The 27832-nt window shown below is 41.1% G+C and overlaps 1 protein-coding gene and 1 long non-coding RNA gene across 6 annotated transcripts in view; one reads left to right on the top strand and one right to left on the bottom strand.

The window, feature by feature from the left end:
• The window catches only part of SNTB2 (syntrophin beta 2), a 74675-nt gene extending 47342 nt beyond the window's left edge, over positions 1–27333 (bottom strand). For 2 of the 5 annotated variants that reach the window (XR_015145651.1, XR_015145650.1), the window contains exon 1: positions 23077–23663. Coding sequence is in view for 2 of the 5 variants with exons in the window: in XM_086351484.1 (XP_086207610.1) it covers positions 23077–23740 (664 nt within the window). In the remaining 3 variants the exon portion in view is untranslated. The other 3 variants (XM_086351485.1, XM_086351486.1, XM_086351484.1) reach the window with 3 other exon arrangements.
• Positions 22701–26238, top strand: LOC147353482 (uncharacterized). The gene is made up of 3 exons (XR_015145675.1): positions 22701–22960; positions 23902–23995; positions 25927–26238. It is a non-coding gene; the product is annotated as an uncharacterized LOC147353482 (long non-coding RNA).
• Positions 27334–27832: the final 499 nt, after the last annotated feature.

The following is a 27832-nucleotide window of genomic DNA, read 5'->3' as shown; positions in this document are numbered from 1 at the left end:
GGATAAATACGTATTTTAAAGAACTGAGTTAAAGAAAGGATACAACCTAGATGTCACTCAACACATCACTTGAGTTGTGAGCAGGATTGGTATAAACTGTGCTCTGGAGCGCCTTTCCTCAGTGGCAAAATGTAATCAAGTCAAAGGATTGTTTGCACTCCAAACATACCTGCACAGGATATTTCAAATTTGTCCCTAGCCTAATCTACACACCTATGTGGGCAAAATCTGAAAGAAGTAGGCTGGAAATGCTAGACACTGGGAAGAAGAAATGGGAAGGAAAATATTATCCAATTAAAAGAAAAAGCCATTATGTTACACCCAACAAACAAGACACCAGAACTACCCCTCCACACACCCAAGGATCAGTAGGCAAGAGAAGGAAGGAAAAAGGAAGGCTAAAACTGGAGATCTTTCTCCCTGCCTTACTAGGAGCCTGTGAAATATCAATTCTGGTAACAACCTCTTCCCTGGGATGGATCTGAGGGCAAATGCAAAGAAAGTATTTCATGTAACTTCCCTTAAGCTCTAAGAAAGTAAATTAGGCCATGCATATGAGAATTCTCCTTTTGCTAAGATTTCCCTGGTAGCTCAGATGGTAAAGCATCCACCTACAATGCAGGAGACCCGGGTTCAATCCCTGGGTCGGGAAGATCCCCTGGAGAATGGCTACCCACTCCAGTATTCTTGCCTGGAAAATCCCATGGACAGAGAGGCCTAGTAGGCTACAGTTCATGGGGGTTACAGAGTTGGACATGATTGAGCAACTTCACTTCACTTCATGATTCTGTAAATAGGCAATTAAAAATATAACTTTAGGAAAACAAACTATATACATACCATGACCATGTGTGGCCAATGCAGCAGTAACATCACAAATAATTTTCATTTCCACTTCCATAAATGAATTCAGCCCAACGGTCAAACTAAGGATTTGAACTAAGTAAAAATGTAATTGATGCCAAGAAAGATGTGGTAAACTGAAGAGCAGAAAAATACTTGTTTATGCCACAAGCTATTCAATTGAGACAGACTATTGAAGAGGCTGAAGTTGCCAGTTTCCATATGTTGGTAGGGTATTGAAAATATCTTGCTTCAGTTTAAGACTGGATGCTGTTAAGTATGTTTTAGGTTTCCCAAAGCTTAAATCTGTAGTCAGTTCATTTAGGTGCGGGTGATGTATTTAACCTGAGATCCTTTCTTTCCATGGAGCAGAATTAATGAATCATCTGTCCCTGTGAAAAAATCTGTGCTTCTGAAAGAATTTTAAATCTAAGCTAGGAAAGGCCTGAGGTGTTACATCTAAAAGGAATTGTGGCAAAGTCTGACTTCTTAGAAACTACTGTCTCAACATGTTTTTCTTTTGAGGAGCAATAAAATTCCATATTTGGAATAATACCTGATGGCACGAATACAACCAGTGAATCTGGAGCTAGGGGGAAGATTTCTGGTGCTCCTGGTGCTCCTACGGAAGCAAAAGCCCTGAACAGCAATGCTACCCACTCTTGCTTCCTCACACTCTGAGCCAAGGAGGACAGTCCTCACCAGTCTCTAGCTTATAAGACAACATTAAGAGAAGAATCTCAATAATAACAGATTACTAATGGAGTTAAAAAAAAAAAAAAAAAGCAGGAGGAAAGGGTTTGATGAAATATTGTAAATGGAAAAGGCAAAAATCCAAAGGTTAATATTTTTAGAAATTCCAATAGTGCATAAAATTCACAACCTACATGTTGTATGAATAGGAACCATCACACTACCTTCTACTATAAGCTCTTTAAAGGCAGACATTTTTCTCTGTTCAAAATAATTCCTACTAACCAGGGAGGTTCAAGGACTTACTCCTGCTCTTCAAAAGCCTTAAGGTAAAAACTGGGAAGGACAAACACAAGGAGAAAGCCTCTAAGCCAATGAGAAGAGAGGAAGGAGACAGGGCCAGAGGCTGTACACCCTTAAACAAATAATAAATGACTGCAAAGAAGTTTGCCTAGGTCAGGGTTAAATCCGATATGCTGGTAAGGGGTCACAGAAAGGCTGGGAACAAACAGCTGTAGCTAAACATTATAGATATTCAGGTAATTGCTGAAATCACATGAGCAGATGACCTAAACACTGGGTGTATACGAGGGAGATAAATAAGGCCCTGCTCCTAAACCAGCTCGCACCAGTTTCTCCAGACAGGCAGAAAGAGATCCTAAAATAATTTTCCATCCAGGTATAATGCATAAAAGGGAAGGAAAATTAACATTGTTTGAACACCTGTTATGTGCTTCATATAAATGGACATAAATTTGAGCAAACTCCAGGAGACAAGTGAAGGAAATGGGAGTCTGGTGTGCTATAGGCCATGGGGTCACAAAGAGTTGGACATGACTTAGTGACCGAACAACCACAACTTCATATAAAACAGTTAATGTAACCTTCGGAATCATTTGACTGAGAAACAGAGGCTTAAAGAAAATAAACTGTTTTCCCCACAACATGCAGAGCTCTAGGTCTGCTAGGTTCCAAAGCCAATGCTATTTCTTCTACAACACAATCACCTGCATGGATTCAGTCGGGTGTATTCTGCTCAACAGTAAAACTGGTGGCCTTCTGATCACCTCGTTTTGTGGACCTACAGGTTTCTAGACCATAATAAGCCACTGATTCCCTAGCTCTTGCCTTGATGAAAGCTCCTGGGCTGTGCCTATACTGGCTGACAGCTGTACAACTTACTCCTGCTGCTGAGGAGACACTGCTGGGACAGGATCATGAAAAGGCATGCATGAACAGCCAGGAAGCTAAAAACATGTGAAAGCAGGATTCTATGGGGGTCAAGACCTCCAATTCCACCATTCTCACTAATTGAAGAGATAAGGAAAGAGTTCACAATAGTGGATACTCCCAAAATAATTAAAATTTATGGGACTTTTTTGTTATTTTGTAGCAGCAGCTTTATCTCCAATTACATTTTGCTCAAATACTGGCCTTCCCTTGTGGCTCAGCTGGTAAAGAATATGCCTGGAGATGCTAAAGATCTGCCCAAAGATCCCCTGGAGAAGGGAAAGGCTACCCACTCCAGTATTGTGGCCTACAGAATTCCATGGACTGTACAGTCATGGGGTTGCAAAGAGTCAGACACGACTGAGCGACTTTCACTTTCACTTTCAAGCAAATATTAAAATTTATCTTCCATCTCATAGTAAATGCTGCAGATTATGGTAATTCACTCTTCACCCAGAGCCAAAGAGGACAAGAGAAACTCAATTAAGATGACATATATTAGGAAAATAATAGCAAATCTGATTAATCTCATATGAATAATTAAGAGTTGATTATGCAAAAAAATGTTTAAGACAAAACTCAAGATTATTACCCTTCAAATAAGAAATCTAAAATAACCTGCTCAAAATTTTTCCTGAAAATCTGAGAATAATTTCAGATTGGTATTTTTTTTTGGTAGTGTTGTTGGTATTTTTTTTTGGTAGTGTTGTTGACAATAAAGTGATCTAACAGGATTAACATTCCTTCTAGCTGTAATCTGTATCCTAATCTGGTTAATATCCAATGATTTAGCAACTGTTCCCCACCCCCAACTTAAAAATATACTCCTTTCTTAAAGAATTTCAGATTTCTACAAATGGATAAAATGAATACCTTACTAAGCAGTATTAAAGGATTTTGTGTCCTTGCCTCCTTAATCCTTTCTATTTTGCCACAGCCCCCTCCCCTATTCAGTATATCAACATCACAAAAATAAGTTAGTTGCTGCTTTAAGTATAGATCTGCATTTAAGAAAGCCTTAGGTTCTAAGACTGCTACTTTTGGTTCAGTGGTTCTCTCCCATTTATTGCTGTTAATCAATGGTCCTTCTAGTTCTGTGACATTAATACATCACAATGCTACTACTACACAAGATGCTTAAACAAATGGTAAGGCATCGAAATCCTTAAATAATCATGCAGTCACACGTAATACTTCATTATCTCAATGGCAACCCTTAGGCCAGGACGCTGTTTTCCTATGGCTTTCCTGAATACCTGCTATAAAATCAGGCCCTTGGAGGCCCTGAAGGTGTAATGGGGTGTAATTGCAAAAAAGAAAAGAGAGAGAGATGACTCAATTTGTCTGAGATTTCAGTGAGACACCACTGAAGAGGGAAAATACAGAAATAAACAGGCAGCAGCAGTGTTTAAAGGGTTTGGTAAAAGTTATATAGAGAGTCCCCTGCCATTACCCCCAAAGAGAAATAATGAGAATATTAAAGGTAGATAACTTTTAGCAGTCAGCTGAGGGCTATCTATAGCAAAGAAAAGTAGTCAATACACAAAAGATGACTTCAAGATGGACTGTAGCTCTAAACTTGAAACACAATCACAAAGCTTCTGGAAGAAAACATGTGCCCGTGAAGTGGGCAAAGATTTCTTGGACAGGAAACATAATGCTACCATGAAAGAAAAAACTTCAGATCATCCAAATCCACCATTAAGAAACTGAGTGATCTTACAGTCCAGGGCCTATTGACCTGTGTCAGCTCCCTATTGCTGGAGAAGGAGAGAAGGGTCTCAGATCCTTTCAGGACTCTTGGTCTTTCAGGAGGGACACAAAAGGGTTGAAGGGAAGAGGGAGGAAAAAAAAATCCCTTAGATCTTAGCAGAATTTACTCAAAAAGAAAATAAGAGAAAAATACTCAACATGCAAAAGTCTTGTGAAGAAAAAGGAGGAAAACCACAGAACATGCCAAAGGCTGAGGAAGACAGCCCTTAGGACAGGAGGCAGAAGGAAATCCTCAACTCTCCAAAGAAGGTGCAAGCCCAGGAAGCAGAAGGAAACCTTAGAGGAGGGCTGACTCTGCCTGGTCAGAGACACAACCATTGGGCATCTGGACCATGAAGAAATGATAAGAGGAGCAGATGAGTTGGAAAGCCTTAGAGAAGAGATAAGAAGAGTAAGAAATAAATTTGTGATGATGGACTAGAAACTGGAAACAGTATGAGCAGTATGAAAAGGCAAAAAAATAGGACACTGAAAGAGGAACTCTCCAGGTTAGTAGGTGCTCAATATGCCATTGGAGAAGAGTGGAGAAATAACTCCAGAAAGAAAGAAGAGATGGAGCCAAAGCAAATACAACACCCAGTTGTGGATGTGACTGGTAATGGAAGTAAAGTCCCATGCTATAAAGAACAATATTGCATAGGAACCTGGAATGTTAGGTACATGAATCAAGGTAAATTGGAAGTGGTCAAACAGGAGATGGCAAGAGTTAACATTGACATTTTAGGAATCAGTGAACTAAAATGGACTGGAATGGGTGAATTTAACTCAGATGACCATTATATCTACTACTGTGGGCGAGAATCCCTTAGAAGAAATGGAATAGCCCTCATAGTCCACAAGAGTCCAAAATGCAGTACTTGGATGCAATCTCGAAAATGACAGAATGATCTCTGTTCGTTTCCAAGGCAAACCATTCAACATCACAGTAAGCCAAGTCTATGCCCTGACCAATAATGTTGAAGAAGCTGAACACTTCTGTGAAGATCTACAAGACCTTCTAGAACTAACACCAAAAAAAGATGTTCTTTTCATTATAGGGGACTAGAATGCAAAAGTAAGAAGTCAAGAGACACCTGGAGTAACAGGCAAATTTGGCCTTGGAGTACGAAATGAAGCAGGGCAAAGACTAACAGAGTTTTGCCAAGAGAATGCACTGGTCATAGCAAATACCCTCTTCCAACAACACAAGAGAAGACTCTACACATGGACATTACCAGATGGTCAATACTGAAATCAGACTTAATTAGTCTTTGCAGCCAAAGATGCAGAAGCTCTATACAGTCAGCAAAAACAAGACGGAGCTGACTATGGCTCAGATCATGAACTCCTTATTGCCAAATTCATACTGAAATTGAAGAAAGTAGGGAAAACACTAGACCATTTATGTATGACCTAAATCAAATCCCTTACAATTATACAGTGCAAGTGACAAATAGATTTAAGGGATTAGATCTGACAGAGTGCCTGAAGAACTATGGGTGGAGGTTCATGACATTGTACAGGAGGCAGTGATCAAGACCATCCCCAAGAAAAAGAAATGCAAAAAGGCAGAAAGGGTGTCTGAGGAGGGCTTACAAATAGCTGAGAAAAGAAGAGAAGCTAAAGGGAAAGGAGAAAAGGAAAGATATACCCATCTGAATGCAGTTCCAAAGAATAGCAAGGAGAGATAAGAAAGCCTTCCTCAGTGATCAATGCAAAGAAATAGAGGAAAACAATAGAATGGGAAAGACTAGAGATCTCTTCAAGAAAATCAGAGATACCAAGGGAACATTTCAGGCAAAGATGGGCTCGATAAAGGACAGAAATGGTATGGACCTAACAGAAGCAGGAGATATTAAGAAGAGGTGGCAAGAATCACAAACTACACAAAAAAGATCTTCACGACCCAGATAACCACGATGGTGTGATCACTCACCTGGAGTCAGACATCCTGGAATGCGAAGTCAAGTGGGCCTTAGGAAGCATCACTATGAACAAAGCTAGTGGAGATGATGGAATTCCAGTTGAGCTATTTCAAATCCTAAAAGGTGATGCTGTGAAAGTGCTCCACTCAATATGCCAGCAAATTTGGAAAGCTCAGTAGTGGCCACAGGACTAGAAAAGGTCAGTTTTCATTCCAATCCCAGAGAAGGGCAATGCCAAAGAATGTTCAAACTACCACACAATTGCACTCATCTCACACACTAGTAGAGTAATGCTCAAAATTCTCCAAGCCAGGCTTCAACAGTATGTGAACCATGAACTTCCAGATGTTCAAGCTGGATTTAGAAAAGCCAGAGGAACCAGAGATCAAATTGCCAACATCTGCTGGATCATTGAAAAAGGAAGAGAGTTCCAAAACAACATCTACTTCTGCTTTATTGACTATGCCAAAGCCTTTGACTGTGTGGATCACAACAAACTGTGGAACATTCCTCAAGAGATAGGAATACCAGACCAGCTTACCTGCCTCCTGAGAAATCTGTATGCAGGTCAAGAAGCAACAGTTAGAACTGGACAGGGAACAACAGACTGCTTTGAAATTGGGAAAGGAGTACGTCAAGGCTATATACTGTCACCCTACTTATTTAACTTATATGCAGAGTACATCATGAGAAATGCTGGGCTGGATGAAGCACAAGCTGGAATAAAGACTGCCAGGAAAAATATCAATATTTCACATCTCAGATACGCAGATGACACCACCCTTATGGCAGAAAGTGAAGAAGAACTAAAGAGCCTCTTGATGAAAGTGAAAGCGGAGAGTGAAAAAGTTGGCTTAAAACTCAACATTCAGAAAACTAACATCATGGCATCCGGTCCAATCACTTCATGGCAAATAGATGGGGAAACAATGGAAACAGTGAGAGACTTTATTTTGGGGGGCTCCAAAATCACTGCAGATAGTGACTGCAACCATGAAATTAAAAGATGCTTGCTCCTTGGAAGAAAAGCTATGATAAATCTGCTGCTGCTGCTAAGTTGCTGCTGCTAAGCTGCTTGCACAGTGTCCGACTCTGTGCGACCCCAGAGACGGCAGCCCACCAGGCTCCCTCATCCCTGGGATTCTCCAGGCAAGAACCTAGACAGCATATTAAAAAGCAGAGACATTACCTTGGCAAGAAAGATCCGTCTAGTCAAAGCTATGGTTTTTCCAGTAGTCAGGTATGGCTGTGAGAGTTGGACTATAAAGAAAGCTAAGCACCGAAGAATTGATGCTTTTGAATTGTGGTGTTGAAGAAGGCTCCTGAGAGTTCCCTGGACTGCAAGGAGATCCCACCAATCCATCCTAAAGGAAATCAGTCCTGAATATTCATTGGAAGGACTGATGTTGAAGTGGAAACTCCAATACTTTGGCCATCTGATGCAAAGAACTGACTCATTGGAAAAGACCCTGATGCTGGGAAAGATTGAAGGCAGGAGGAGAAGGAGACGACAGAGGATGAGATGGTTGGATGGCATCACCGACTCAATGGACATGAGTTTGAGTAAGCTCCGGGAGTTGGTGATGGACAGGGAAGCATGGTGTGTTGCAATCCATGGGATCACAAAGAGTCGCACGTGACTGAACTGAACTGAACTGGAAACAAAGACATTCACACTGCCCTCCTCATCCTGTTCGCTTTAGGCCTTGAATTCTTTTAGGTCTAATATTAAAAACTGGCCTCTGCTTTCTTTCTGTTAGCATTTTCTGGTGTTTCTCTGATTTTTGTTTTATTTTTAATCATCTGGTGGAGTTTTGTTTTAGGTAGTTTCCTTGTTACCAGCATCTGGATTTTCTATTTTGACACATTCTCCAGGTCTATTTTTCAACTGGGAAGTTTCACACATATGCATGAAAATATGTTCACCCCATATCATAAAGTAAAATATAACAGGCTACAAGGCAGTATATTTAGTATCAGCTTATATACATAGAAGAAAATCTCAAACTGTGTATGTGTGTGCGTGCGCACGTTTGTATACATACATACATATATCAAAAATTTAACTGTGCCTATTTCTACGTGGTATTTCTTTCTTTTTGCTTATATATATTTCTTAAAGAACACATCAAACACAAAAAAAGAATTAAAGGTTTTTGCATAATTAAGAGTCAGTCAAAGAATTTGCAATCAGTTTATATAAGGGCAACTGGAGCACCTAAACTCTTGATGAAAGAATTGTTTAAAAAAATGTAAACCTCAAATAACCTCTTGATCTATAAGCCAGAGGAATAAAACTGGCAATTTTACAGCTTAAAAAAAAAAAAAGAAATTGAGTAGACAAGATACAGGATTGAAAAAATAGTTACAACATAGACATCTGACAACAGACTTGTATCTAGAATATATAAAGAGTTCTACAAACCAACAACAAAGAGATAAACAACCCAGTAAAAATTTAGGTAAAAAGACTTCGACATTTTTTATTCCATTCCAATAAATTTCAAGAACAGAAAAAACTGGGACTTACCTCATGGCACAGTGGATAGGAATCTACCTGCCAATGTAGGCAACGTGAGTGCCATCCATGATCCAGAAAGATTCCACATGCCTCAGAGCAACTAAGCCCATGTGCCACAGCTACTGAGCTCTCGCCCTAGAGGCTATGAGCCTGTGTGCCCTAGAGTCTGTGCTCCACAAGAAAAGCCACTGCAATGAGAAGCCCTCGCTTGCAGCAACTAGAGAAAGCCTGCACGCGCGCGCGCGCACACACACACACACACACACACACAAACGCACACGGCAATGAAGACCCAGCACAGCCAAAAACAGATAAATAAAATTTAGAAGAAAAGGAATAGACAAAACTAATTTGTGGTGAAAGAAATTAAAAAATGGTTACCTAGGGGTGGGGTGGGGAAAGGAATTGACTGGAAATGGCCATGAGGGAACTTTCTGGAGGCGAGAGAAATGTTCTATAGCTTATGTAGTGGTTACACAGGTGTATAAAATGGTAAAAACTCATTGAAATGAACAACTAACAACACATTATTGTATGTTAATTATACTTCAAGTTTTTTTTAATGTTAAGAAGTCAGAATCAAAGTGATAGTTAAGTGATCCAGCAAAAAGAAAAACTGGACAGTTGTCTAAATTTTATCTGAATTTTAAAAACTGTGAAATATTTAAAATATGCTTAAATACATAGAGTACAGTACAATGAACATTCACATAACTCATCTTTATCAATCTTAAAATTCTGTCCTATTTGTTCAGTTTTATTTCCTAACAAAAAGCCCCCATGAACCTCTCCCCAACTCCATTTATCTTCCTCGTTGCTGTTGTTCAGTCAGCTGTGTTCTACTCTTTGACATCTAAATTCCTAAATTTATTCCATGAATAAATTTGCTTGACAATAATGGTCAACACAAATAAATATAATAAAGGGCATACTAAAAAGTGCAAAGAAGAAGGAATTATTTGGCATCTAAGTCCCAGGTTTTGGTTTTTCTTTGCAATATTCATTAAAATAGTCTTGCCCTTGCTCACTAAGAACAATGAACAAACTTCAAGTTACACAGTAATCAGTGGCAAAATTAATTGTAATCTAGATCGCTCAGTTTTCCTTCTTTCTTAAGTGATTCTCCTCTGCTTGGAGTAAAAGATAGCTTAATAAATGTTGCCTATGTTGTTCTAAAGGAGATTAGTTACTAGTTATAATGAAAGGTAGACACGACTAAAGAACAACAGAAGAGCAAAAGCTGGTTTTTCTGCAAATCTCTTATCTGGCACTTCTGTGTATCTCTCTCTCAACAATAAAGTTGAGGGAATTCCCTGACTGTCCAGTGGTTAGAGCTCCATACTTCCACTGCAGGGGACACGGATTCCATCTCTGGTCAGGCGAACTAAAAAATCTTGCATGCCCTCAGGTACAGTCAATAAATAAAGTGCAGAATGAAGTATTATAAATGCTGAGGTTCCATCTGAATGATCAGAGAACTTCACTATATTTAGAATATCTTTACTATTAAAATTAATTGGATTATATCCTCTCTGACAATCCATCTATTTCTATAGTCAGTTTATAGTAATTGTAACTGTGCATTCTCTATCTCATATTAGAACTATAAAATGTGAGAACTAAAAAGCATTTTATTTTTAATAGATAAGAAATGCAAGGCTTGTAATGCTAATATTTTTTCCAAGGTCACACAGGGAGCTAATGGCCACTAGAAATGCTTTGCTGTATTTTTTTTATTATTCCTATGTATCCTGTCCTCTCATGCTTCAGTTTGGGACCTAAGCATTTTTGGTACAAGACTCAGTTTCTATGACTATATCCCTAAGGGTGGAGATGCTTGAAGATCCCAAAGACTTCTTTTGAGTCCCAAGCACAGAGGAAGTAGGAGGGAATATGAGAAATAAATGGAGAATGGTGGGAGTCAACTGGTGGGTGGTAGAGAAATAAGAACAAATTGAGATCTTTCTCCAACCACAATCTCCTTAGAGAGAGAGCAGAGGAAAAACATTCAAGAAAACAAATTTCTTATCAAAATATATTGTGGGAAAAAACCCTACAAATTTGGCTTTCTGAGAATACCTGCCAGACCTGGCTGCTACAAACCAGCTTGCTAGCATTTAAAACTATTACAGTTATTTATTTTCCAGTATAAATGCTTTACACTCATCTTGTGAGGATATCATTATTCTGCATCCTAAGATGAAATTAACAAGTATAAAAATCAACTCTATTGTACTGTAAATGGATAAAGTAGATCAATATTAAAACATCTGTTGTGAGCAACGATTTTTAGAATTTCACTTTAGTCTTTTTTGTTGCTGTTTTGGCTGATGCTGGGAAAGACTGAAGGCAGGAAGAGAAGGGAACGACAGAGGACGAGATGGTTGGATGGCATCACCAATTCAATGGACATGAGTTTGAGCAAGCCCCAGGAGATGGTGAAGGATAGGGAAGCCTGGCGTGCTACAGTCCACAGGGTCGCAAAGAGTCAGACATGACGAACGACTGAACAACAAAGAGTCAGCTTAATTTTTTCAGTTACTTTTACTTTACGTTCACTGTAAAAATAAATGCAGTTCACAGAATTCCTTGGTAGACCAGTGGTTAGGACTCTGCTTTCACTGCCCAGAGCCGGGGTTCAGTCTCTGGTCAGGAAATTAAGATCCCACAAGCCCGACAGTGTGGCCAAAATAAATTAATAAAAAAAGCATAAATGCAGTTTTATTCTAGCATGTAATCAATAGCCTTTGAATAAATTAATACCTTCATCTTCCAGACGCCCCACGCCCATTCTACAGCCTGCCCCTCTCACACCTGAGAGAAACACATATCTAACGTCCGTCATTCTTGTACTGCAAGTTCTCTCAGTATTTGTCCATCACTTGCATAACATGTATGAGACAATCTAGATTAACTTATGTCCGTTTATTAGCATTTATAAAGCCATTTGGAGGTAAGGGTGGTGGGGCTCATGTTTTCTTTCTGCTTCTCCAAGTGTCCAGCAGAAATGTGCGTATTCAATGAACTGATTAATCACATACAGCTATCTATTTGTGCCTGGCATGGAAAATCAAAGACTGGGAGGCACTAACAATAATAACCTTCAGAGGACCGATGCAACAACCCAGAATCCAGAGCATGACTTCCTGCACATGAAGCCAATCATAGTGATAAATTCTACTGGTCTTCAGGCTTGCTAGCTTCTTAAACTGATTCATCGGAAAAGCAATCTATTAAAACAGTAAATAGCAGCAGCTCTGGAGTCTAATAAATCTGTGCCTCTACCATCCAAGTGCTGCAACCTTGGGCAAATTATTTCATCTCTGCAGGCTTCAATTTCTTCATATTTAAGATAGGCATGATAATACCTGCCTCACGGGGCTGTTAAAAGAAACTGACAATGCATGTAAACAGCTTAGCAGAGTAAAGGTCTCAATAATGTCATTATTACTTATTTCTACTGTTTTAACTTTTAAAAACTTTACAATTTAGCTACAAAAATATTTCAAGCACTCTAGCTTCAGAGTCTGCATTATTATCATGGACATAAGTTTGCTTAGCATCTACTCCATTCCACATTTCATAGTTTGGTGATGCTGCCGATCTCAACACACGAAGGATGGGTACATGAGGCAAGCCTAGATTATAGTCTCCACCATTGTGGAAACAGAGATATGTCCCAAGGGTAGACAAAGCAGAGTTAATCAGAGTCCTTCCCAGAAACTGCAGGTGCTAGAATAAAAACTTTCCTTTTTTAAAGGGGTTATTAAGTTAGGGCAATACATTCCTACAACTGCTGGCACCATCTTAGCTGACTACACAGAATTAGATTCTCCATAGCAGATGTTGCAGCCAAGATAATTTGAGCCTTTGGATCCCTCTGGACCTAAACCTAGATCCACCCCCAGTCTTAGCAGTTATATGAGGCAATACATTCCACTTCTGCTCCGTTCGGTTTGGGTTTCTGCAAACCAAAATAATTCTTACTAAAAAAACTGTCTATGTCTGTTCTGATAGACAAAGATTTTTCTCCATCCCAGTCTACCTCTGGCGTCAGGGTCCGCCTGTAAGCTCTAGATAGTTTTCTTTCCCTAGTTATAAAACAATAATCATAATACAATCTTGAAAAGTTTCTTGAAGTGTATAAAAAACTGATGTTCAAAAGAGAATGCTGAGACTAATAATTTACTATGCACTTTGGAGTTTCAAGAATCTTTGAAATGCTCCAACTAGCTCGCCTGTACCCAAGCAAAGGTATTCTTCTTGCTTTCCCTTTACAGCTGTTTATAAAGTTTCTAAATCTCTTAACTAATATGGTAATTTCTCATTTAATCTCTAATACGAACCTCTGGTGGTTTTAGAACATTGGAGTGGGTGTCAGTTGTTTATGTCTGCTACCATCCATTCCTCCTTCTTTTGGTAACATCAACTTGATTATCTTTTGAGAAACTCCCATGTGATTTAGGCCTGGCCAACTGGAACATCCCATTATCTCCTGTCACATGTCTGGAATATATGAGTGAGGTCCAATACTTCTGGCAAAATGACTGGGAACGAGATACTACAAAGATCTCAGTTCTCTTAAAAATTAATTTATGGATTTAATACAATTTTAATCAAAATCCCAAAGGATTTTTTTTAAGAAATGATAAAACCACTCCAAAATTTATCTGGATAAATAAGTAATTACACCAGCCTCTAATTATTCATTGTTATTTTTCCAAATTCTTCTTGACTGGTGTAATCCACTTGAATGATCAGTTATTAACTGTTAAAGTTACAACATACAGCATGGTTACAAAACACTCAAATAAAAAGTCCAAAATCAGATTGCAGAATATAAAAATTAAATATATAAACAGTGGTGCAATTCAAATCAGTGAGGGAAGAATGGGTCATCCCTACGGTGGCAGGTATGTAGCATGTGTATCATATACCTCAACGCAGCACACTCATTGCAGACGTCCCTAGTTAAGCATAGACTGTTCTCCTGCTGCACCCAGATATGACTTTGCAATCTTTCCCCACATGGTACTCCAGGCAGCCCCATCAATCTAGCAGACAGTGCATACAAGAGGTTATTTGACAAATGCTGAGACAATCATTAACTATTTGGAAAAGCATAGAAAGTGGAATCTCCTGCATACCTATGTCAAAATAAACCTGGCGTAGATTAAAGAGTTAAACGTAAAAAGTGAACCCGTAAAAGGACTAGAACAAAGCTGTTGCAAAAGAACGTTCTCAGAGAGAAACAGAGAAGCTCTGAGATGAGCAGACATGAGCAAAAGTGGAAAGCGTAGTCCTCAGCACTGCCTCGGTCCTTGACATTTCTGAGGCCTGGCTGCTCAGCTTTTCCTGGAGTCCTGAGACCTGTCTATATCTTTCCAATACTTTCACCCTTCAATTTGAACTGGTGGTGAAACCAAAAAAGCCTTGAATAACACACATGCATTATCTTTTCTTAAAAAAACAAAAAACAAAAAACTCATTATCAACTGATTTTACCAAAAATAAACCTTTGTCTCTTTCAATGAAAAATCAAAACTTCCCAGTTTCCAAGTGTGAGGTGTAAATATTTTATATATACAACAGCTAAATTAAATTTAAAGATAAAGATTCAACTTTCTCATCTCTCTATCCCATTACCTTTACTTTCATAAAGCATTCTGAAATACTTGTAAAATTAAAAACAAGAGTAGAAGATGGTAGAAAGAAAAAAATGTTGCAGAAAAGTCAAAGTAATTTTTGTAAAAAGCTGCACTTTGGGATTTCCCTGGCAGTCTAGTGGTTAGGGCTTTCACTTTCACTCATGGGGTACTAAGATTGGCAAGCCACGAAGTTTGGCCAAAATAAAAGGTTGCACTTCACATATTCTTCACTAGTTTACGTGTCGAATCATTCTAGCAATGTCATGGGAGCCGGGTCACAGAAACCAAACCAAATTTGAGTTTTGTAAATCCACTCTTTTTAAATCTACTGATATCATAATCACTGGCACTCTGTTTATATACAGAATTATTTCACAAATTTTTGTTTTCACACTGAAATCAAACACACATTTTATGAAAGACTCAGTGCATATTCCTTAGAATGGCACTTAAGTAACTAAATCAACCGTTACTTCTCCAGATACAAAATATTAAACTCACCCAAATATACCATCTTTTCTCCAGAAGCCCAAAACTCCTTTCGCTAATCTAGGGGGATAAAACCTTTAAAGGAAGAATATGTTCTTATGCCATGTGACTAGATGTGATGTTTATAAACTAAAATTTTTCTTCTCAATCTCCACAGCCAGCTGACCAGAGTTACGCTGCCTAAGGGCTTCATAACATGGCTGAGTGCTCCTGCTGTCCCTGTCCCAGAGTTAATTCACTATATCCAATCTACCCCCACATCCTGTCATTTCTTCCTTCAAAACAGTGGCTCTCTAGTTTCCACTCCAATGACTCCGAGGGACCAAATTCCTGTGCTAGTAACAGAGGCCAGAGATTCTCTACAAGTGTCCAAATTTTGGGTGTCCCAGGCAGTCAGAAGGAGGCTATCTGGGCAGGAAAAGGTCCCTAGTGGATTCTGCTGTTCCCTGGCAAGAAACCACCTGCTTTAAAGTGTTTCCTGAATTGAACCAGCCCCTGTTCCCAGTGCCACCACTGTCACCCCTCCAGCGGTTGCCATCTCTGCGTCGGCCTCCTCTTCCCTGCAACAGCTGTCCTTTTTCCTACCTTTGCTCTCTCCTCTCGCATTGCATCCAGAGCATCCGCTGCTGCCAACCCAACATTCTGTTCCCATCATGTCACCTCCTGGCTCAGGAATGGATCGCATCAGTTCCCCATCCCTTCTCTCTCTTCAACCTCTCCCGGCTCGGGAATGGATTGCATCAGTTCCCCACCCCTTCTATCTCTTCAACCTCTCCCTTCTCGGCCAGCCTTTTCTCCTTACTGTACAAGTAGGTCGCAATTCTTTCCCTTAAAACAAAATAAAAACCAAACAACTACAAAAGTAGGATTCTTCTTGGATACTTTATTCCACTCTAGTTACCACCTTTGTGGCATTTATTTTTCTGAGAAGCTTCAGAAGCTGAGAAGTATGGTTTATTCACTGCTCTCTGCTCCTGTCACTCAGCTGAAATTGCTCTTAAGAGAACTCTCATGATTTTGTTCTCTAATCACCAAATCCAATGGACTTCTGTTTCCTTCTTGACTCCTCCAGCATCTCAAGATGCTGATCACCTCCTCCTTTTTGAAACCACTTCTTTCCAGATTTCTGTTTCTCCACTCTTGCTTTTAAATACAGCAGTTCTGCAGGGTTCCATCCTGTCCCCACTTCTCTTTTTAATTTGCACTCTCCTAAGGATTACATCGACACTTACAGCATCAATCACCCCTCCTACATTAACATCTCATGAATCTTCAGCTCGTTTCTGACAGTTCTCTTGACTACAGACGTGTACCAGCCTTCTGCACCAGGATGTCACACAGGTGACTCAAATTCTACAAGTCCAAAACCAAACTTCTCTTCCCCACAAAAAAACTAGTTCCTCCCCCATTCATTCTGGTTTCACAGTTATCCACTTTCCCAGGCCAGACATCTAGGAATTATCCTCTCTCTCTTTTCCTTTCCCCCTCAGTCTCCAAACATCATTTAGAATCACCACTTCTATCTACTTAATATCTTTCAGTTTCATAACTGTCCTATCCAGTCTCACGAGCCTCATGGTGTCGCAACAGGCTCCTAAGTGCTTTCCCTGACCTCATAGTCTTGAGCTCCTACACTCCGCATCTGCCACTCTCTCTGGCAGATTGCTCCTTTGTTTAAAGCACTCCTTATTTAAAGCACTTTAACAACGTGGGTGGCTTGCCAGATCTAAAACTCTTGATAGTACACACCCATCAGTAAACATATGAGTCTATGCGCTCATCCTACGAATATTCGTTAAAGCATACGTATTATAAAACATATACAAGACATAAACATCAAGAATGAATGAGATAAAGATGAAATAAATACCCTAAATATATCCTTGATGAAGTCATGCCATCATTAGCTACTGTATGATTCAAAGTACAATACAGCCTTATATAGTTCATTATTAATGGTAATGTGTTAATCCACATTTCAAATACTCTTCTTGATGATTTCATTTTTTAGGCTGACGTCTTAACAGACAGGATTACCCTGAAATGTGACAAAGAGCTCCTACTGGGAGAAAAGTAAAACTCTACTTTTTTGTTATCATTTGTATTGCTAGAATTATCATGAATCCAAGGTTTCTCTGTGCAAATCTTTAAGCCACCTGTTCACTTTGTAAAGATAAATGCAGTTAAAAGCAGATAATATATCATAAATCCACTCAACTAGGCTCAAGTAATAAGTTGCAATAATAGGAGCAGAAAAATGAATAAAGTCACCACTCTCAACTCCTGTGCTCTGTGAAGTTTTCACTCTTCCCTGGAGACATCACCCTGTGTATCAAGTATGAAATGTCACTGTCTTATAAGACTGAGGAAGAGAACCAGGGTTATCTATAAACACTAATACAACTAAAGTTCTTCTTTTAGGTTTTAGGTTGCAAATATAAACTCCACTTAGAGACCACTGCTTGGCACTGCCCACAAGACCCTTACCAATCTGGTCTCTGCCCACCTTTCCAGCCCGCTCTGCTGCTACACCCTTCCCACACTTTCCCACGCTTCACTTCTCACAACACACCAGCTACTCATCGCTTCCCTGCCTTTGATAGGCCATCTCCTCTGCACTTCTACCTCTGCTTCCAGGGCACCATGTTCTCATCTCTTTTAAAACATGTATCACAGTCTGCATAATTGCTTCCCTACAAGCCTAAAGGGCACGGATTCCTCCCAATTTTGAGTTCCCAGCATCTACCACAACACCTCACTTGCAGTAGATACTTAAGGTTGACAGAATGAAAAAGGTCCAAATTCCTTGGCCTGCTCTCAAGGCCTTGCATAATCTGGTTTCAATTTATCTACTTGGCTTAATTTTCTTCCTCCAAATCCATTCCTATCGTCACTTCCTATCACAAGTCATGCTTGTTCTGGCTTCTGCGCATGTTACCTCCTCACATTGAACTGCCTTCCAACTACAGAGAAGCGACTCATCCTTCAAATTCAGACAAAATTATCCTTTCCCCATGAGGTCACACTTGACTCTTCCATCCCCCAGTGGGTCACCTCTTCAGAGAATTCTTGAAGAGTGAGTACTATACATTGCAGCAATTACTCTCTGTTGGATGGGTTCTCTCCCCAGTTTCAGTCTAAGTTCTCCGATGCCAGGGACCGACCACCTCCAGCTGCTTTTGCACACTGCAGCAAGATGATGCACGTGAGACGCCGGAAGTTCTCACTGACTGCCTGCAGACATCATGGTACCAGGGAGATAGCAGTGAACCAACTGGGTCTTAGTCCAAGTTCCATAACTGGTTAGTTAGATGACCTTCAACACGCTTATTTGACCTCTTTGGTCATTAAGTCTTCATCTGCAAGGTGAGACTTTTTTTTAACAATTTTCAATATTCCAGGTAAGACTTTTCCTCATGCTCACAAGAAACATGAACATTTTTCCCCTAAAAATAAAGAGAAATTCTGAGACATTCAGTAACTCACTTAACATGAATGAACTTCAGTGCAATCAACATCAGCCTCAAAGGACGGTGTAAAGGTCAAATGAGAAAATACACATGAAAATGCACATACAATTTTAAAACCCAAGTAAAAAACTTAAGGCACTGTCATGCTATTCAGTGGGAAATGCAAGCAAGCAGCATCATTTGTTCAGCTGGTGAGGAGAGTATGCTAGCCTAGCCAAAGACAGTGATTGAATCCTCAAATGACCCAGTCTGCTAAGCCCAGCAGAACACTGTTCCATAGCCACAGGCCCTCATCCCTCAGGTACAAAGACACACATCTGATCACAAAGTAAAGTAATCTTTATCCTTGAAGGACTATAGACCAGGGAATACATCAGTTGAAGTTCTGAGTTACAGTTGAGACCTAAAGTAAAGCCCAGGTATGGTTTCCAAAAATGCTCGTAGAATTTTCATAACCACTCTGTATTAGAACCAATAAATTTCTCATATTTTTCTAATAATTTAGAGAGCATATTTTAGCAAGAAGGGGACCCTATAAGAAATAATCTGGTTACAAAGATATGGCTGCTTATACAAAAAATGCTTAATCACTCAAATGAAACACAATGAGGCTAGTCAAAAAAAAAACAAAATCCAGAAACATAAAATGTCCTGACAATTTAGTGGTTCTTTAAGACACAGACTGATATATGGCAAAGTCTCAAAGAAAACATAAAATGTTTTCTCTAGAAGACTCTTAAAGTTTCCAACACACAGTGAAGAAAACAGCAGTGTAAGAACCCAAACTAGCTTCTTCAAATGAGCAGCCTAATAACATCAGCAGTTACATGTCCTTTAACATACACAAAGCATCAGTCATATATGACACTCAAAATCTCAAACTATAGATACAAAAATTATTTTCAGCTCTGAAATTAAATTTCATATCAGTCTACTTCCTCTATATACTTATTTTCTTTTCCATAGCTTTGATAACAATAATTTTAGAATATTTACACAATAAAAGATGATTTTCCAGCAATATTCCAACGAGAATTGCTTCAAAATTTTACTGATTCTTTTCTCAAATTTTAGATCTTACATTGAACACCATTCTGTCTTTCCTAACCTCCTCTGGAACACTTTTCAATGTGTAGTCTAATTCAAATATAAATTCTAGAAGCTTTCTGGATAGACTATCTCTAACACACAGATGTAGTTTTACTCATACAATATGATGGAAGAGTTGTCACCCCTTTATGCTGAGAATCTGTGTATCTCTGCATATCCTAACATCAGACATTAGTCAAAATTACAAGTACACAGTTATTAGCAAGTTTTAAGGTTCTGAGCAGCAAGTGTGAAGGAACAGGAACAATCAGAGGGATGGAAAAGTAAATGCAAAATTTAAGGATAAAAAAGTTGGCCTACACGAGAGATGACAGGAAAACAAGATTAGAAAAAGGGGTTTGCATGCAAGAAATGCAAAATCATTCTTGACCTGTTCACCTAAAATAACTTATTCTTATCATGTATTTCTTTTCAAGTAAAATGGAGCCCTGGATTTTAACAACTTGATATTCTGGCTATTCTGAGTGTCTTTGTTAGCTCGTAGCATACCTTCACAACCCAGTCCTACCTTCCTTATTCGGACTTTGTTTTCATTACTGTTGCTTACTGCTTCTATTCCCAGTTCCCCCAAAAGGCTCCCGGCACATAAACTGTCAAATGAGCAACAGCCCTGTGAAGAGGTGTTACTATCATTCTGGTTTTACAGATGAGGAAACTAAGGCGCAGCAAGGTTGAGTAACCTGCCTAGGGGTTACAAACCACTAGCCAGAAACATGCCCTGGTCTAGCTGACCACAAAGCCCTCATTTGTGCTCTAACCTCCCTGGGCAAAGTGACTTCTTCAGGTCTCTCACTTGTCTTTACTGGTAGTAGCTCTCTCCTTGGGGGAAGGCTTGATTCAAACTGGAACTTCTCCATCAACCTTTTCTTGGGCATCCTCAACCTCTGATGCCCACAAGGGTCTTTCTTTGAACTGCACCCTCTCCAGAGTTGTATTCTCACACTGTTTTTAGCCCTTTAGCTGTACTATTTCTTAACTCTCTCTTATCTCAACTCCAAACTTCCTGAGGGCAGAAATCAGACTATCTTTAAGCGCCTCTGGCAAGTGGAAGAGCTGAATAAACCTTTGATGTATGAATGAATAATCCCTACAAATCCATGAGATTAAAAAGAAAAAAAAAAACCTTCAATTCACTGGGTTCCCTAACCACAGGCAACCAGAGACTATAGCTTTGCTTTGCCCGGGGGTGATAAATTCCTAAATGCCTAAAATTCCCTGCACGCACCACAAAAGAGCATCACGGTGCTATGCTAAGGTAGTTTTTCAAGTTTTGAGACATCAAATGTAAGGATCATTCAGTTCTAAAACTCTAAGGGCTAAGCATAAAAATCTATCTTTTAAAAGTAGCCTTCCTGGATGGGTCACTAGCTCTCAATTTTAAACGTTTGATTCTATGAAATCATTGTTTGCAGTGGTTCTGCATATTATAAGCAACTTTATTTTTATATCCTTTGATTTTTAAAGTTCAGTTTCATACCTCTCCACACATATTAAAAACAAAAATGTCTTATCTTTTAGAAAATGGGAAAATAAAGTAGAACCTGTGTTAGGTAAACAGACATTCACTAAATGTTATGCTGCCATTTGTAAAGCCTCCTTCTAAAAGCACATACGGCCTATTTTAGGTGAATGAATACTGCGAAGTGTTTACTAGATGATTTTTATTTAAGTGGTATGAATACCAGGTTCAAATTATATCTAAACAAAAACTAAATTAAAAAAATATAGATATGGGGTTAAGAGCTGAAACATCTGCCCATCACCACTGAGCACCACATAAATAGTACTACAGTCAGTATTCTGGCTCTAAGAATTTATAACCAAATTCTTAGCTAGCACAATTTCAAGATACACATTTATGGCAACTTTTTCTTTTTTTACCCACATACCACCCACACTGCCACAATTTATAATTTTACTCCTTTTATTAACACTAATTTCTGAGTAGTGCCTAGCCCCACCTAAGCGAAATATAAATATTTATAAATAGGATATTATAAGGTGGGACACTGGAATTTCACAATTAGAGCACATTAAAATATTTACTTGGAAACTAACACTTTCCCAAATATTTACTAGCAGATTTAGGAAAAAATGAAAATCACTTTGCCAAGCTGGACTTCTGGCCCCTCAGTCAGTTTGATGACTGGCCCCTTCCTACCTCCACTCCCCACCCCTTCCCTTCTGTTCTTCCTCTGCCAGGAATACCCTCTTGACTCATCCCTGCCTATGTCCATCACTTCCTTGGAGACCTGGCTCAAGACTCAGCTTCTTGAAAAACTCCTCCCTGATTAAGCTGATTTCCACTACTTCCTAACTTTGCACTCCCTTGGTATTCATATAGTTTGCACTCCACAATCTATAATTCGTAAGTTGTTTTGCATTTTTCTATCATTTTCCCAACTAGACACCAAATAGAGACACATCATCTTTTATATTCTCTTCTATATAGCCAGCAATAAATGCCTCTTAAATGACTGAATGGGTGAAAGAAGGCTGATTGCTCAAAAATTTCTGAAGTAATATTACCTCCAACATGCACGAGTCCATCAAGAAGATAAAATTTATTTTGCCTTAGTTCCATAAAATACCCAGGTAATAGATCACATTCAAACTTAAAAGAATAATCACATTCAAACTTAAAAGAATAATCCTGACTATTCAAACATAACTTGAGATTTAACACTTCAGGCTTCTGAATAAGCTTAAAGCCTTGAAGCCTGTGAATGGTATGAAGCTGGCACCCCGTCTCCTGCAAAAAGGGGCAAAATTCTAGTTGGCAATAAATGTTCAAACACGTGAGCCTCCACTGTTAAACAAGGCTCATTAACCAGACAAACTTGCTGTTTCAGCTTTCTGGCTTCGATGAAGTGCTATGATCTCCTTTGGTTATTGTTGAGAGCCAATGATGGGTTAAATTCCCATAAATTAACCAGCGTTTTGGTGGTTTGCCCAAGCATACCGCTGGCATCGGTGTGGATGATTTTTTTTTTTTTTTTTTAACAGACCTGCCTGCCCTGAGAAGCCAGAGGTGAGTGAAGAAAGCGTCACTTAGGAGGCAAACGGAGACCTTCAGAAGTCCTGCTCTAGTTCTTAGTGTCAGCTTAGCGTGCAGAGGCGGGGCTTCAAGCACGGCTGCTCCAAACTAAAACCTTCCTAGGGGACTGCAAGCCACACTTCGGCGGCTGCCCAACTTTTCCTGCAGGGAGCATCAGTTTTTCCATCCTCAAAGCCCCAGCATCGGGGTTGTGGGGAAGCCTGCCGCCAGCAGAGGAGAAGGTGAGGTCTCCGGGTGGGAGGGAAGAGGCTGGCCCCGCAAAGGGGGGCAGGGTGGCAGAACAAAGTGAGCGCCGGCCAGCCCAGCCCAGTGCCGCCCGCCCGCCGGCCCGGCTCACCCTCCAGCAGCACCTCCTTGCCCGCGCGCTTCAGTGCCTGCACGGCCTGGTCGTGGGTGGCCTGGCGCAGGTCGGTGCCGTTCACCGACAGGATGGCGTCGCCCAGCCGCAGCGCCCGGCTCTGGTCGGCCGCCAGTCCCGGGAAGATCTTGGAGATGAGGATCGGCATCCGGTTCTCGCGGCCGCCCTTGATGCTGATGCCCAGGCCGCCCGCCTCCTGCTTCACCACACGGACGCGGCGCACCGGCGGTGACGCGCCCGCCTCGCCCGCCGGGCTCCGCGGCGGCGCGGGTGGACTCGGGGGGCCCAGGCCGCGGCTCGGGCTCCCGGGCAGCGAGTCGCCGGCGCCGCCGCCGTTCGGGAGGCCGTTGAAGGCGGCCGCCGCGGGCCCGAGAGCGGGCTCAGACTCAGCCGCCGCGGCGTCGCCCGTCAGGCTCAGGCTCTCCCCGCTCAGCTCGGCCACCACTCGGACCCAGCGCTCCCTCAGGAGCAGCTCCACCAGCCCCGCTTTGGTGGCCCGCGTCCACACCGCCATGGTCGGCCCCGCTCCCGCCGCCGCCGTCGCCGCAGCTACCCTCATTCCAGTCAGGCAGCCTCGGCGCTTCCCCCTTCCCGCCCGTGGGGGCGGGCCCGGCCCCGCCCCCAGCGGTGATTCATTATTCATGAGGCCACGCCCACCTTCCGGAGGTGTGGGGAGAGGACAGCCGAGCCGCTTCCGGGAGGTTAAGGAGTTGCCCGCAGTCCAGTGGGTTACAGCGGCAGCTCTCGTGGTTTGGGCTCTGTCTCACTTTCTCCCTCGTACGCCTCCGATCTCCCCACCCCCAGCTCCTCTACCGTGCAACTCGCCAGAGCTGCCTGGGCACGGAGAGTAAAATCAGCTTCGAGAGGCACTTCGCAAGCCTGCAAGACCCAGTTGCAGGTACACTTTTGCATTGATTGGTTTACAGAACGAGTTGCAGGTTCACTTTTGCATTGATTGGTTTACGGAAAGCTCCGCCAAGTGTGCTCCTTTTTGAGGCCTGGAGATGAGATGAATAAAATGCACCACAGCTGAGAGTCTAGTTGGGGAGGAAAAAAGAGAATCAGCTAACCTGATGTTATAGTATGTGGTGAGTGTCAAGTAGAAAATGCCCTGTGAGCAGAAGAGAACATTTAGTTAGGCCTGGGGTCAGCCTTACAGAGGTGACAATGAAACTCAAAAGTCCAAGCATTTGTCACTCTGTTTTGTAATCCCGTTTACTTGCCAGTAATGTCAGAGGAAAGGTATCTTTAGCCCCACAGCCACGATATGTAGGTCTCAAAGATATCTGTAAAATGATGGTTACTTAGGGAGATGCCAGAATCCAATGTCAACAGAGGATAGGGTCAGTGGCAATGACAGGATACGAGTGTAAAAAGCCGCATATAACCACATATTTGGAGGTGTTTGGACTTGAATTTGTAGATCTAACTTTCTCACCCTGGAGGCCATGGCTTTATGTTGGGGCAAGTGCACATGGGCCTCCCCAGAAACACTGCACAATGTAGGGCCTGCAGCAGGTTTTATCCAAAGATATAGGTGATACAGTTCACTTGCTTCTTCCAGTTTCATGGGCTCCAAGAGCAGAAAGTAACAACATTGTAAAGCAATTATACTCAAAGGAAAAAAAGAATGGGGAGAATAAATCAGCTATCTCACCTTAAAATTACAAAACAAAAAAAGAGCTAGGAAACTGAGGCCCAGAAAGTCAGATTCTGGCCCAAACGCCACAATGAAGAAACAGACAACTCACGTCTCCCACCCTCCTGGTCCAGTGTTTTTTTTTTTTTAAAAAAAGAAGTCCAGACCTCAAGGATGAGGTCCAGAAATCACACTGGGAAGATTGATCTCAAAAACATGAGATCACTGTGCCCTCTAACGTTCCTTTTTTTGGGGGGCAAGAAAAGCAAAATTCCCCTATTTGCATTTGGGCAGGAGGGGAGTTGGTGGCGGGGGGAGAAGGGGGATGCCAGCCCAGGGAGTGTACACCAATTCCTGTAAAAGGGGTTTGTATACCTGCTTGCTCATGAAGTTCATGTTGAAGCTCGTAAGCTGTGTCCATGCAACACTGTGAATGCACATTCAAGTATGGGCAGAAACTTTCAAAGAGCCTCCTATACCAGAAATGAAAACAATAAAAATAGAGACTAGAAGTCACCCAGAGCCCAAGTGAAGAAAGAATTCACAATGAGAAGAGTGTCTTACCCCTAAAAAATCATCACAGCAGAATCCTCTTTGCAATTAGCAGAGCAGGATTTTCCAAGCTGCAAGTGTCAGCAGAAGCTCAACCCTCCAGCCTCTCCTAAATCAACTGCAGTGAGGCCAGCTGGCTGTTCCGGCAGGTCCCGATGTGCCCACGTGCACCTGCAGTCACAGACGTTTCTGGCTTTGCTCCAGCTGAGGCGTGAGCCCCCAGAGGCCTGAGTTATGTGAAATTTCTGCTTATTAGAGAGCACTTGGCAGCTGACTCCTTAGAGTATAAGCACAATTTTGAATCTTTTACGTACATAATCACCCAAAGGTTAGGCACTTGAAGATACCCTGATGAGCAAAAGGGAAGTGCTGGAAATTCTTTCCAAAAATGTCATGACCTTTTGGTCAACAGAACTGAAGGAAGTCATAGATCTTACAACTAAATAGTAGGTGAGGGCACTTATATAAGTTATATAGCAAAATAACCCTAGGAAGAGAGAAGGTAATGGAGATTGATATTGGGATTCCAAACTATTGAACTGGTTTTGTTTTTGTTTTTGATTTTTTTTTGAACTGGTTTTATAAGCTCTTCCATCAGAACTTAAATTAATTTTCCATATTCTCTTTCATCACTACAGATTGGCCAAACTCACCCAGAGTCTCCCAAGGACGCCCCGCACATTCCTGCTGGAGACCATCCTTCTAAACGCTCCCTGCCCCTTTTAACCACTTAACCACCTTGCAAGATCTCATCCCAGTTTTCTCGTCTTCCCAATTTGTTGGGATTCTTTTTCCTTTGAACAACTTTATTCTATGCCTTGCTTGTTTGTCCAAGTAGGTTACAGAATACAGGAGGGCAGGAACCACCCATCGACTTCCTTTTGTTCCCCACTCTTCCAAAAATACCACCTTGCAGAGAAGGAACTCATTAAACACGTGATTGACTGAAATTCAGTGCCTCCTGCGCTGCAGTCATTTCAAATAATCCCTCTGAAGGTTATTGGTTCCTTGCAGAGTGAAAATTGCCATCTAGGAAATCTCAGATAGTGGAAATCTACTTACTGTGGATAATGAAATCTGAATTAAAAAGAGTACACATCTGTTCCCATAGTTTCTTAGGGATGGCAAGACAAGCACACATAATTCTTTGAACAAGCATGCTATTTTATCTGCCTCTAAAAAAGGGAATGGCTGTGATAATTCCTAATCACCTTTCATTCCTGTCACCTATCGGTAGGTATTCTCTGCTCAAGCTGTTATCTTACCATTTTCTCAGAACAAGGCAGGCATCATTGCTACAATACTTTAAAGTGAGGGGGCTGGGTTAGCTCTCTCAGTTCCATCATTTGCTACAATTCTGACTCAGGCTCTGATTCTAGGCTCTCTCAAAAGCCTATGGCCCTTCTCCCCCTTTCTTCTTTTCTCTCATACTATGTGTGCGATATAGCATGGTAATTAAGAGCACAAGGTTCAGCTCTGTGATGACTTAGAGGGGTGGGAGAGAGGCTCCAGAGGGAGGGGATATATGTATACATATGGCTGCTTCATGTTGTTGTACAGCAGAAACTAATACAACATTGTAAAGCAATTATACTCCAATTTTAAAAATTAACAAATAAACCTGTATCAGGTGCTTGCCTCAAACAAACAAAAATAAAAGCACAAGGTTCAAATCATAGTCTGGCCACTTACTAGTTATATGACAGCGCTCAAGGGACTGAGGTCAGAGGCTCAGTGTTCTTCGAAAAACTTCAGACATCTTCTACCTCAAAGGGCGGCTGGGACGGTTGACTGGGACGATGGCTGCCAAGTGCTCGGCAGCACTGTACCTGAGGTGAGAGTTCCATGAAAAGTGCTGCTGCTGCTCTCATTACCTGCTGACCTTTCGCAGCAGCCACAGTGAAAACCTTTGGAAGAAACTCTCCAGCTGAGAGTCTATACTTTATCGAGGAATGAGTCCACCATCCTATTATTTGATTCCAGGCTTAAAGGGCAAATGGCCAAATTAATTTTGGTAACAAACAGATCTCGTGTAAAGCTACACTTCGGCTAAAAGGGAGTAGAGAGTGCCAAAAGTCCGCCAAAGGAAAGAATTAGTGGATCTGGGGCTGCTTCCAAGGTTTGAGTGTTGTGTAATTTCATGAGGAAGGAGGGCCTCAGGCAAAACTGCAGCCCTTAGCAAGCCTGAAGGTTACACCACAAAGGCGGCCTGATGCCAGAGGAACAAAAGCAAGAGCTGCTCAGTCACTACTAACGAAGAGGCCAGAGGGAGAAAGCAGCTTGGAAGATAACCAATCCAACATCCAACTCTGAAAAAATATCCACCCCCGTTAGGGAACAGTGAGATCAACTGTCCCTTTCGACAGTATGACTTTGTCTTCCAGGAGAAATATCCTAGAGTGTGTTTTTCTCTCCAGCACAAACATGAAGTGCAAGAGGAAAAGGTGCCTACAGTACCCTTTAGCTGATGCAAGCGCATTTTAAAATTCATCCCACCAAGATAAATCACTATCCATCTGAAACCCACAAAAATGGATTAACTAT

Source organism: Bos grunniens, chromosome 18 (assembly GCF_055505025.1).
Source record: "Bos grunniens cultivar Pamir isolate PY7600 chromosome 18, Bosgru_T2T1.0, whole genome shotgun sequence".
In the NCBI taxonomy this organism is placed as follows: domain Eukaryota; kingdom Metazoa; phylum Chordata; class Mammalia; order Artiodactyla; family Bovidae; genus Bos; species Bos grunniens.
This window is presented reverse-complemented; position numbering and strand designations above follow the sequence as displayed.